The sequence below is a fragment of the Pelmatolapia mariae genome, linkage group LG8, assembly GCF_036321145.2.
Source record: "Pelmatolapia mariae isolate MD_Pm_ZW linkage group LG8, Pm_UMD_F_2, whole genome shotgun sequence".
Classification (NCBI taxonomy): domain Eukaryota; kingdom Metazoa; phylum Chordata; class Actinopteri; order Cichliformes; family Cichlidae; genus Pelmatolapia; species Pelmatolapia mariae.
In genome coordinates this window covers 4,886,058-4,899,385 of record NC_086234.1, presented here as the reverse complement: position 1 = coordinate 4,899,385, position 13,328 = coordinate 4,886,058, and the positions used below count along the sequence as shown (strand labels likewise).

The following is a 13,328-nucleotide window of genomic DNA, read 5'->3' as shown; positions in this document are numbered from 1 at the left end:
GATGTTCTTTCTTTAGCCTATATTGCTAACATTAGTTAATAATTTAGTACTCCACCCTCAAAAAGCAACAACCTGCTATTGAGCAAAATCGTAGTCAAGGTTTGAAAACAGGATTTCAGAAACCAATGTATGACGTCACAGTGGCCACGTCCATATTTTGTATACAGTCTATAGTGGTAATGTACTCATGTCTCATATTTCACAGAATTTAATTTGTTTTCCAGTATTTATGCCTTAAACTGTAAATTTGTGCACATGTAAGAAAAAGGCCACAACTTGTTTACTACAACACTTTGATGCTTCTCCACATAAACAAACAGTCATTATGTAATCATGACAAGAAGTAATGAGAATAGGAAATTGAATCATGCTGACTGTAGTTTTATCGGGAACTGCAAATATGAGTAACTCTCCCAAAGCTAGAAGCCCTGAGTGGAAGAGTGAATCCATGAGATGACAGAGTAATCGTCCCCCCAAAAGCCGCTCCGCAGGCGACAACTAACCTTCCTGTTCTCTTTAAGTGTTTGCATTCAATTAAGCAATAGTGCATCATGGTGAACACTGTTAAAGTCGATTTCTGTGTTCCTTTCTTTGTGTTTTAGTGCACACACAAAGACCCCTCCCTTCTCATACCCAGGAAATGGTGAATGTTCACTTGGGCAGAAGGATCTTATTTAAAAGCCAGATCTGGGCTGTGCTCCCCTTCGAGACTCACACACAAAGCTTAAGAGGATCACACGATACTCAGGATGTGTTGTCTTTCTTTGCTTTCGTCTCGGGGGACTGTGGAGACAAATGCCTGTGTGATCCGGAGTCTCCATCGCGGGTAATGGTATCTTTTTTTTTTACAGGCTTGTTTTCTGTAGAAAAAGTGGTCTATAAATAAATCTCTTCAATTTTTCATTCAGTCAAATGCAACACACAGTTTATTATCGCTTGACATTTTTTTCAAGTATGAAAATAACAATATTGAAAATAAATAACAATAAATAATAATTTGAATGACATTGTGATTTTTCATTGACCACCGTATACGTACCACAAAACGATGAAGATTTTCTTCGCATGGCTTCTGTATTTCTTATTCCTGCTGATGTAAAACTTTTATTTTGAAAATTCCTAGCACAATTGCATGACGACTACACATTTCTTTAGTTTAATTTGAAATTTCTCCACCACAAAAGGCTGGAATCAAGCTGAAAGCAGCTGCTCTGTTACAAGTGATGATCAGCATCATGTAAAACTCAATTACTTAAAATAATTTGACTTTTTTTTTTTTATCACAACCAGAGCTCACACAAAACTTACAAGGGGTAAAAAAAAAAAATCATAATATTAGGGTGACAAAAAGAAAAGGTTCATATACAATTTTCTCATAAAAATGCACAGGTGCTAGGCATACTGGTATCATAGGAATGTGGACTGTGAATTGCTGATCACATGGAAAATGTGCCCATATGATTTACAGTGTGTGGTTTGTGTTTTTGGTTTCTATTCGTGGATTTTAAAGCCCCCTCCCATCACACTCACCTCTGATATTTATATATTTACAGGTCATCAGTAAATACAGTTACTGCAAGTGTTCAAGTCAATCGAACGCCACAGAAAGTCACGAGGTGTGAATGAGAATAAACACCACCCTGAATGGAGGAACCCTTTGCTTGCTGGTCGAGAGGCGATCTATTAAGTCTCTTTGATCAGCTGAAGAGTTTTGTTCCAAAAAGTCCGTCGGGGGAGGCATGGGTCTGACTAAACTTGTAAAACTTGATCATTTCATTTGCTTTCCATAGAGATTATTCATTTTTAAAAAAACTAACTGACTGATACTTTTAACTTGGTTTGCTTTCAAATGGTCGACACTTTGAGCATAGCACTATTTAAACTGTTTTAGCACAGTGGACATCTAAAAGCTGCTTTGCAACCCTCTTTCTGTCCCAGCTTTCTTGTTATTTCCGACTCAGTTAAAATCATATCTGTGGTCATTTATGTCTGTTGCTGCCACTGCCAAGCACAACACAGCGTACTCCCTGTCCCAAGCCCAGATAAATGTGATGGGTTGCGTCAGAAAGGGCATAAAATGATGGGCAAATCAAATACGTGACTCATAAGGAGTCGGGGTTCGGGCTGGATAAATGACCACCCCTGATGCTGTTGGCTAACAGGGTGCCGGTGGAAACTGTACTTATCATTAGCAGAATCCAGCATGAAAAGGATTAGAAATAAGTACATCAGATTGAGTGGTTTGGATGGGAACTTAGTGAGGCAAGGCTGAGGCAGTCTGGACAGGGCAGCTGCCAGGCAGGAGGAACAACACAGACCGCAGCAAAGATTCACGGGTGTTGTGAGGGGGGTCATGTGACAGAGGTGGATCCTACAGAAAGAGTGAGATGGAAGCTGATGATCCACTAAAGAAGAAGAAGAAGCTTGTACATTTGATTATCTTGTATTTCTTATATGCATTTGTAGTATAGGCTTGTTTAATATTGTGTGTATTTAAAGTGCTTGTAGCTAAATCCAGTATAAGGCATCTTTTCTCATATGAGTTCAATCCTTTTGTGCCTGGTCCCTGACAAGTAAAAAATATAACAACTAACTAACTTACAAGACTTAAAAGAACTGCTGAACACGTGGTCCACTCATTCTCACTGCACAGTTTTTATACTTTGTGAAAGTCTCTGCACTAAAAGGACCACTAAGGCAGAATCTTTCCATCCGAAGAACTGATTGGTTGCAAAGTGGCTTGCAGATTCACAGCGACTACATGCAGGCTGAAGGAGTGAAACTGTGGGCTCTGAGAGGTTTAACCAACAGGATGTGTAAAAGAAAAACCATGCGGGCTGCCGCAGAGACTTTAATCACTTCGTGACCTGAACTAAAACTTAATTTGATTTAAAGCGCCACAAAATTAAATGTATTGTGTGTCCAAGTAATGTGAAACATGCTGTCACTCACACTGGTCCTGTGGTTTCTACATCTCTAAAAAACTCTTTTTACGCAACTTTCAGGTCATAGTTTTGGGTTTTAAATATTCTGATTCTTTTGTTTTTCTTTCTTTTGTTTCTTTCAGCTGTAAACAAACAGAGTTGGTGAACACAGTGAAGCATTTAGTAGCTGCTTCTCTTATGCTTAGACTTATGTTTTTCTAGTGCCAGAGAGAAAATATAAATAATTTCACAGGTATTATACTAATTCTTTCTCAATTAAATAATTAAACATTTGATCTTTTGAAAGTGGGTTAATTTAAAAAAAAAAAAAAGAAGAAGCCTAGCTTAAATGTTCAAATGTCTTTCTTATATCTAGAATTTAATGTATGTTGCCACATTAACTTTCTGTTGTTAATATTGTTTTTCTGCCCACAAAGGTTTATTCTTTCTAGGTAAATTTAGTTTGGATAAGATGATGAGAATATGTGAGAAACATGCATGGTTACTGTGTGTGTGTATAGAAAACAAAATATGCCATGTGTGCACTTTCTGAGTACACATGTATCCAAACTGGTCTGGCTTCAAGATGGTCCAGAGCCAGTGTGCCAGGAGTAAAATCACAGCCAAAGAGACACCCAAGAGTCCCAATGAGTCTGAAGCTGAACCAGATCTACATCTTAGCCAAATTCAGGTCATCACACGTGATTCAGAGATGGTCTGAATGCAGCCAACTTCTCAGGCCAAAGTAGGTCAAATCGGCACAAAAAAACCTCTACCAATTATTACTGAGGCAGATCTGCAGGCGCAGAGACAGGAACCATAAATTATCAGTAAGATAAATTAGAAGAAAGGCTACACGTCTCTGTAGCTGAATAGAAACCATTGTTACAGGTTACAATAAAAGAAAATTCCAACTAACTGTTGTGTCAGCATTTGATAACCACACACAGTCATAGCAGACAATCACCTTGAGATGTTTGAGTGATGATTCTTATTCAGTTTTTTTTTTTTTGATTTTCCTCTGTTTGGGGCCAGATTGAAATGGTCTGTAGGGACGTTATGACCATTTTTTGCCCCAATGTGAGCTAGAGCCAGGAAGTGATTAGCCTTACTTGGCACAGCAGCTGTAGTCAAAGGGGCAAAGGCTAGCTATATATAGAAATATGCACTTATGAAGCTGAATGGAATTCGCTTATCCAACAGATTTTTATCACATGCCATTTCAGTCCAGGGTTTTATTATAGGGGGAGCTGAAGACTGGACAGCTAACCCTGCAATTAATTTAGTTAGATTAAATCCTACATATATAGCGCCAGTTCACAGAAACAGTCATCTCAAGGTTCTTTTCACTGAGCGTGAAGTGCTCTATTGGGATAATGCGGTGCTCAGAGGTCTTTAAGATATGATGGGGCCTGATCATCCAGGACTTTGTATGTGAGGAGGAGGATTTTAAATTCAATTAGTGGACATACCTCCATCACCTCAACCACAGCCACCATAAACCGCCCTAATTATCATGTATCGACCCGCCTGTTTAATCTGTACATCAATAGAAGCATAAACATGATAGCTTGTGCTTTAAGCGAGAGTTATGCCATGTAATTATTCTGCAGCAAAAGGCTATTTCCTCCACTTTCACTCTTTGTGCTCGACTAAGAAGTCACCTGAGCTCAGAAAGGAGACAAATGATGTGAGACTAACCGACAGCAACCTTAAACCTCAGGTAGCTGAGCTACTATAGCCACTAAAGTGACTAAGTAGGGTCATTTATGACCCCATTAGATTTTATACCAGAATAAATTGTTTGTTTTTTTTAGATTAGATCTTTATAATATTATACTATGGTTCCTTTATCTATGACAAATATTCTTAAGTGTTAAGAGGTAAGAAATTATGGGAGTTAACCTGAATCTTCTCCATCAGTTGAGCTGTTTTCATTGCCTCGTTGGGCTTCTGCAGCACTAAATCACGCTGCTCTTAGTCTGTTACTGTCACAATGCAGCGATTAAAGGTGGAAAATGTAAATAGAAGACAAACACTGCCATCCCAATGGGCCACTTCTTGCAGAAAACAATTAAAGTTGTCACAGAAATATACACGGAGGGTCATAAATGTTCCCAGTGGGTCACTTGGAGGTTACTCAAAGCCGTAAAAGCTGTAAATGTGTCTGCTTTTTCTGGAACAAAACTCTTCAGGTAGGAATTATGGAATGTGTTTAACCTTCCTGGAAAGTCGATGGAAGCAACACGAGCGCACCGAGCTGAGAACAGAGGAAGAAAGCACAACATCAAATAAACAAACACCAGAACCAGACAGCTGCTTGAGAGAAAAATAAAAACCTGAAAATAAAATCTCAGGATAAGTAACGACTTAGTCACTGGCCCCTGCTAGCACATGACTCTGCTGAGATGGAATCCAGCTCGGTGCAGTCCAGGAGCATAAATCCTCAATCATGATGGCGATGTTAACAAAAACAAAGTGCCAGCGGGGAAACGACAGACAATTAAACAAGTGCTGTACATTCAAACTCCAGTACACACTCATCAGCTTGGTCACGTGCATCTTTTTGATCCACTAACCTCCCATTTTCACAAACACTGCAATGTCCTCTCCCGCCTGTACCCATCCATTTTCTCCTGAAAGTCTGTGTAATGTCCCTCCTGAGGTTTAGGAGACTGATGCAGCCTCTCTCTAGATCTCTAGCCGCAGAAAGTGTTTTAGTGTTACTCCAGTGATGTGGCAGAAAACGATGACAATGACAGCTGGAGGTTTCTCCCAAAGCGCGAGCATGTAGGACGAAGCTGGTTTCCTCTTTCATAGCGACGTGGACTGCTTGATGCTGTGAAAGCTGACCCGTGAAGGTGAAGTGGGGATGGACATGGCCTGGGTCATCCTGGCTCGGATCGAGTGCTGCTCCTGCCATCGGTGGAAGCGCTTCCTCACGGCTGAGCGCACCTGTCAACAACAACACCGACAACAATAAGCTCGAGGAATTAAAGAAAACAAAGAATGATTATCTGTCAGCTGACTGGTCCTTCGGCTGAGCTGATTTAATTCATTTATGCTCGCGCTGTTTACTGAGACGCTGCCTCATGGGTGGCTCCACCTGACTTCTGCAGAATCAGCTGACTTTATTTTTATTTTACCTTCATACTGTGAATATTTTCAGAGTGATAGGCCATTTTTCTACCTTTTAATTCACCCTTAATTTTTTTCAGCACTTTTGACAGACTTGAAAGAAAGTGGTTTCAGGATTCAGGGGTATGCAATGGGACTGCAGCACTTTCAACAAGGTAACCGACCTCTGTGGGAGGAGTCTAAATACATGCACACACAGTACTGTGCAAAAGTCATCAGCTACCCCCTGTTTCTTTATATTCTGTTTGCTTTTTTGATTTTCTTTTTTTACTCATTTCCAGTCTATGTACCTGACCCTTTTCACAGGAATGTCTTTTTGTTTGTTAAGCCACTTAAATTTGATACAAATTATTTAAGGATAAAAAGCACCACTGTTGTGTCTGCACATAATAGACAACTTAGCATAGAACCAATTTAAAATTGTCAAGAGAAAGAAGTGGAGGAGAAAAGAAAAAGAAAAAGTGACAAGCCTAAGAAAAAAACAAGAGACTATCCACAGCAGACGACCAGTATCTACAAGTCAGAGCCTTAAGAAATATAAAAAAGACCTGATAAGATCTGGACTGAAAATGAGTGGTGACAGGAATTATTGAGGGAGATTTTTGGCTAAAGTCATTGCCAGTATATACAGAAGAGATCAGGAGAGAGGTGCAACAACAGAGGTACAGCTGAGTGTCTACAGCCATCTGTAAAACACAATGGAGACTTTGTCATGGTTTGGGGCTGTATTTCAGCCAGTGGTGTTGGAGATCTTCTCAAAATTGATGAAATTATGAATGCAGAAAAATAAAATCAGACTTTGATACATCATACAACACAATATGGAAAGCTTCTGATAGGCAGCAGCTTCATTCTCCAAAAAACAATGATCCCAGACATGCTGTCATTCAAAAAAGAACTAATAATTTGCATATTTGAATTTTAATTTGTGTAATATTTGCTACATCAGACATTTTTTTTTTGCATTTTTTGCTCAAGAATGTATCAGTTTATTTTATTTTATTTTATTTTATTTTTTGGGAGGGAGGGGGGGGGGGGGTTAGACTATAATAACTCATTTATCAAATCATATGTAGTACACTTGGCTCTAAGGAGCTAAAGCATACCTGGATGGAAAAGCCCAGAGCCCGGACCTCAACATTATTAAAGCAGCGAACAGCAAACATCCAAAGAAGAGCTCTGTATGTCCTTCAGACGTCCTTGAGAGTCATTTCTCAAGACTACTTAAAGAAATTAGCTGACTTAGGGCGAGAGGCAGGGTACACCCTGCACAGGTCGCCAGTCTGTCACAGGGCTAGAATAACACAACTTTTTTTGCATAATATAGGCATCTATAGGCATGTGTTTCCATGTATGTTTATATATGTGTCATTGTTACACATATTTCATATTTTCCCAAAATATTAAAAAAACTGTTTGACAGTACTGTACATATACATATAGCAGTCTCTGCATTGTACAGTCACATTTATGGCCCTCAGCTCATATGTTTCATATACTATATGGTGACAACTTGCTATAAATTATTTTAATGATGATTAAAATGGGACCCTTCACCCTCATCAATCCAAAAATCAGTCGCCCCATGTGTCCCATTTCTGTCCACCTCCATAATCACAATTCTTATCTTTTGCTAATCTAAAATGTGAACCACAGAGCATTACTTTAGACTTTACAGGGCAGACTGTCAGATAACTGACCACCATTGTGTTTCACTCGTGTCACGTGGCCCAAAGTAGGATAATTTAATCCTCTACAGATGTTTTTGCTCCAAATGTTTTCCGTTTCTCCTGTATGTGACTGTGGGCATCCTTTGTTCATCTCTTTCATTTTTCCCCACTGCTTTTCCCTGCTACCCTCAGCCTGTAACAAAACACTAAATCAATACCCTCTGTAGGCTGCACATGCTGGTTAAGCTCCTCATTGCAGCTACAACACAGTTCATGATGAGACAGTCGTTCATCATTCAGTCGGCTATCACAGTGTGGGACGGTACCAAAGGGCAAGCAGTCAGCTGATATTACATCTACAAGCGAGTCGAGGAATAACTCGTTAGGTAATGATTGTTCTGTCAAATGACGCCGGGCTCTGAAGCTAAATCAGGTTATGATCCTGCAGGTTTACCTTTATGCCTAGTTTGTGGCTCAGGTGGCACGGCTATGGTCTCTTCAGCAATAAAGGTATTGATTGAGACTTTGGAGAGCATAATAGAGCAGTCCATCTAAACACTGCGACGTACCAAATTGCCCCTCTCGAGCTAAAATCATTAGCCATTTCTCAGGTGGCTTTCTGCTGTGAAGGATGAGATTCTGCATAAACACAAATTTTATGAGATTTTCTAAATGTCTTTGCTATTTTGGAAGCAGGAGTAGGCTTTTTAAACTACAAACTCCGTGCTGAAAAAATAAAGCCAAAACTGCAGTTCCTCTAGCGGCCACTTGAGACTGTCTTCAAATGAATCAGTCCCCATAGATTGCCATGTAAAAACATTTATAACAGAAAAAAACATGATTACAGTCTCATACAAAAATACACTTTGGCCTCTTTGGATAGTTTCTTCCTTAATTAAAACAACTTTAGAGCTTAAAGTGGGCAAGCATGGCACAGTGGGCGTAGCCACCTCGACATCACCCATTGGTTTTGAATGCTGACACTGGCATTATTATTTTTTCCAAGTGACCTTATTTACAAGGTGGCACGTGATGTATTTGCTGAATTTTGGGGGTTTTGGAAGTTCTCTTTCAAACTGCAGTCTCTTGGTTTTCAGAGAAAAGTAGTTACGCGAGTAACTGGCGGAAACACGCCACAGGAAACCTAAATAGCATTCATAAGCCATATGTGTGCTGGCATGCAGTATGAAAAAGACTTTAAAAATACTAAAATTTCATCAAAGGTCCATAGGCTGTCACATGTCTAATCTGCATCACTGAACTCGACCTCTCCATCGGGTTTGTGCTTTTGTTGCCTTGTGGAGCATAAAAGCAAGAAATGATCTGGCTTGATGTGTGATAAATATAGTCCAAGAAGACTGGGCTTCAGTTTTGGTGAGCGAAACTGAAATATTTAGTCTGTGTGTCACATCTGTACAGTTTCAAGATGCAAATATGGTCACTTCTGTCTCCAAAAAAACCCAAAGCGCTAACACCGAGGCTTCATAATCTGGAGTCTAAACTAAACTAATGGGTGTGGACTTCCTGTCATTTTGGGGCACCAGTCACATTGTGATGATGGTCTTTGCTGTGAAAGCTATCAGTCAAATCTGATAAAAATTACACCCACACACGCATTTCACTTTTCATATTACAGGAGCTGCAATTTTTTTTTCATTAACCTGTAATTTTTTTCTCTTGCTTTTTTAATAAATGATCATTTAGTTCACAAAATGCCAGAAAAAAAAGTCTGAAGTGTTCAACCTTTTGCTTCAATAAGCAAACACGGAAATTTACAACAAAACCAGAGAAAATCCGAGTTGCATTCTCTGACAGAAGAGACTACAGTTGGCTTTTCAATTAACCGTAGCTCCATATTGATTACAGGAGTGAACGGCCTAAAAGCCATCTATTGAGTCCAAGGCCAGGAATTAAATCACTCAACCTGCAATCAAACAACAAGTGCTCTGCCACCTGAGCCACAGCCACCAATTTATTAATGCCTCTCAGTGTGGGTAATTTAAGGTGATCTGCTCACAGTGAGGACAAAAACAGAATGAAGTGGCTTAAAATAGTTCAGCATGACACAAAAAATATTCAGTTTCAAGTTGGGCTGAGGACACAAAGGCAAAATCAAAAGCTGATAATGCAACGCTGGCTATCCTCTCTCTCATAAAGAAGAGGAAGAGGTTGTGCCACAAACTGCTTTGAGTGTACCTAAAGATTTCAATATTTTAATACTCATTTGTTGGGCAGCTCTCTTCTTATTATTTGCTTTTAAATTTTGAACTGTACACATTGGTGTTATCACCCAGTTATTATTATAGTATTGCAATAAAGAAACAAAATACCAGTTTTAATTTTTTAAAGCAACATCTGATTGAAAACTAAATTGGTTACAAAATGGTTTTCTACTCCACATGCACAGAATAGAATTACCAAAGCCTGTTTAAAAAAATAAATAAATTAAACAACACTTCTCATCAGCTGTCTTCCCCAAAGACCAGTGGGCTGAGAAAGCGATCGGGATCCTTGAAGCTCGACTGAGAATGCTTTGTCTGCTCTGTTTTATTCTAGGCAAACAAACAAACAAACAAACAAACAAACAAACAAACAAACAAACAAACAAACAAACAAACAAACAAACAAACATTTCCCTTTACCAGAACAACCAACTATAATGTCGAGCCTACAATAAGGTTACATCTTTGATTCTTTTTTCAGACAAGAGAGAAACTGCCAATGGTTGTTCAGTCTAAAAATGTTTTTCAGGTAATATCTACAGTTATCCACCCAACATCTCTCCCCCTCTGCAGAACTCAGCTCCATGTAGCTGCCAAAATAGTATTACATATTACATGCTACCAAAAACCCACTGAGGTCGTCCGGCAGTCACATTAGCTCTAAAACATGCAGTAGTTCGAACACAGAAGATCTGCCAAGTTTGGGCGTGAAGCCTCGCTGTCTGCTCCTTGAACTTTGCCTCGATGTCCATGTTGGACTTTAGATTAAGAAAGTCGAGAACAAAACCCCACACGAGCAACTTAAACTGCCAGCCTCTCCCCGAGTCTTTTACTTGCTGAGCTAACTGATCCTGACAGTAATTCAGCCACACCATGGATTTATAATGCTGACATTGGGGCACAGGGGGCGATGCTTGTGACAGTGCAGACAAGAAAGTTTGTCTGATCAAGTGCAGGTGTGCTTGAAACGTTACAGCTCTCATGATGCAATAAATAGGTAAAGTCGGAGTCGTGCAGCGCATGAGCTGCTGATGTTTTTCAGCAAAAAACATCCCAGACATATTTGTAATCTACCAAACAAGGTCCAGTAATACTGTGTGTGGAGTGAACATTGTGTAGCCATCTATTTACACCCATTTAGTAAAGACATAAAGATTTCTTCATTGCAGTGATCTGACAGATATTTGCTGCTGAACCTCTTTTGTAAATGAAAACAAGGTCAGCATCTGTCAAAACTAATATACAGCGACCAGTTTTGACCTGGGCGTTAACGTGTCTGTTTTAGGCATAGCTGCTGGGATGTTGCTGTTTGAACTACTTGCGTTTTGCTTTTTTTATTTTTTATTTTAGAAACAGTATTTAGATCTATTACAGTCAATACAGCTAATCTGTACAGATGTTCTTTATTCCCATAGGAATCATCTAGCGCCTCTTTAAGCCAGTTTCATCATAAGTTCACCTTCAAAACATCAAGCCACAGCTGGACTTTGTGTTTAACGCTCACGCACTGAAATAAACAGTGAACATCAGCAGGTTAGCATGCTGGTGTTAGCAGTAAGGCACCACTGTGCTGATCTGCAAAGCACCACATAGCTGCTAGCAGGGCTGCACACTCTAAATATAGTCTTTCTTGATTTGACAGATCTGCATCAGCCTAAAGCTCACCGGCCTCAGCTGCAGCATCTGTTTCACTTCTGCTATCTATTTTATTCTGCTTGTACCGTGTAAAAGAAACAGAGAAACAACTGCCAGCACGCTCGTAAGCCGCGAGGAAACATCTGCAGATGGTGCAAAGAGGCAATGAGGACTGTTCTCGTAGAAAGGAAGGGACAGGAAAGAAGCAACACTTTATACATTTGTTACTACTTACTGCTTAAAATGTGCAAAGACTTAAATGCCTTAAATGTGATTTTTTCTATGGCGCAGATACCAATAAAAATGCTAAAACTATGACTAATATTAATATTAAAAAATGAGCGTATCAAACATAAAGTAGCATTCCTCTGTGCTTGCATATTAATACTGGAGTTCTATTTTCAGAGGGTTTCACCCCTGATTTCGCCATGAAACCAAATTAGGGCTGACACTGTCATAAAGTGTAGCGAGTGATGTCACTTATGTCGGCACATGACAAGTCTTAATTGTGCCCTGAATATAAGTGCTTCGAGCTTTATCACTCTGTTCCCTGCAAAAAAACACACACAGCAACATGCAGCCACCGAAACGGCGAGTGGAGCCGCCTGAAGACGGGGAGATATAAATAAGTGTCTAAAGCAAAAGGGGGTGGGGGCTTTAAAATGTTAAATCAATAAGGCGGTGTGATTCTGCTTACCTCGCTGTTTAGGAAGCAGTAAAATACTGACACAAAGAAGCCCTGTGTGAGAGGAAGGGAGAGATAAAGAGAGGACAAAACATGAACAAAGAGGAAGCCATCCAAAACATCAGCGCTGTGATCCTGGATTAATCACATATACACAGCAGCTTATCACACACATTCATTTAATCATTTCCCAGTCCCATCATTACAATTACTGAGTCTTTATCCCCCCCCCCCCCCCCCCCAAAAAAAAACCACCCACACAAATGTCATTATACTCTGATTGTCTCTGAAAGGCTCCACTGTTTAAACAAATTGTACCTGGAAGGATTCCAAGAAGGAGTTGAAGTAGATGAAGACGATTTGAGAGATCTCATCTTCCCCTGGGTTGACAAAAAACAGCATATAGGTGATTCCCAGGAGGGGGAGAAGGACGAGCGTGGCCTTCACGGCTTTCCTGCAGGCGAAGAAACCACAGATCAGACAACCATGACGGACAGGCTCAGCTCACTGTGTGTTAAAGGCTCTTTTTGGATCCTTTTACCTGACTGAGGATTAAGTGTAAAACGTGACTAAGATCCAGGGCCTCTATGCTTCAGGTACAGCAGAGCACATTCAGTTCGTGGCTTTTTCACAATAGCATGGCTCATTTACACACAAGGTGTCCTTTACCGTCCAGTGGGATTACTGAGAAGAATAAGTCACTCTCAACTAGACATTCAGCGTGCAGGGTTTTATTGTGAAGGGGCATGTTTTAACCCAAACCATTCACTCAAACCTACCCTTACCCAGTTTTTGCTGTCTAAACCTCACAAAATACTATTTAGTACTTTAAACCAACCAGATTTTTAGTGGCTAAATATTTAGGCTTTTGCACCAAACCTAACCAAGTCAGTTTTAGTGGCAAAACCAAACCAAATCCTTCTTAGTGCCCAAACCAAGCCAAACATAATCACTTTATTTTTAGTTGTTTTCTTCCCAAATCTTGTCACAGTGAAAGTGAAAACAAGTGAAAAAAAAAATCAAACAAATCAGCAAATAAAAGAAAGCAAAGGAA

The 13,328-nt window shown here is 39.8% G+C and overlaps 1 protein-coding gene across 1 annotated transcript in view; it reads right to left on the bottom strand.

Moving 5' to 3' along the window:
• Positions 1 to 2,998: 2,998 nt before the first annotated feature.
• LOC134633629 (corticotropin-releasing factor receptor 1-like) overlaps positions 2,999 to 13,328 on the bottom strand; it is a 93,046-nt gene continuing 82,716 nt past the window's right edge. The window contains exons 12-14 of the mRNA XM_063482512.1: positions 12,593 to 12,728; positions 12,287 to 12,328; positions 2,999 to 5,879 (exon numbers count right to left, since the gene is read on the bottom strand). Of these exons, the coding sequence (XP_063338582.1) occupies positions 5,739 to 5,879; positions 12,287 to 12,328; positions 12,593 to 12,728 (319 nt within the window). The 3' untranslated portion in view covers positions 2,999 to 5,738. The remainder of the gene's footprint in view (positions 5,880 to 12,286; positions 12,329 to 12,592; positions 12,729 to 13,328) is intronic.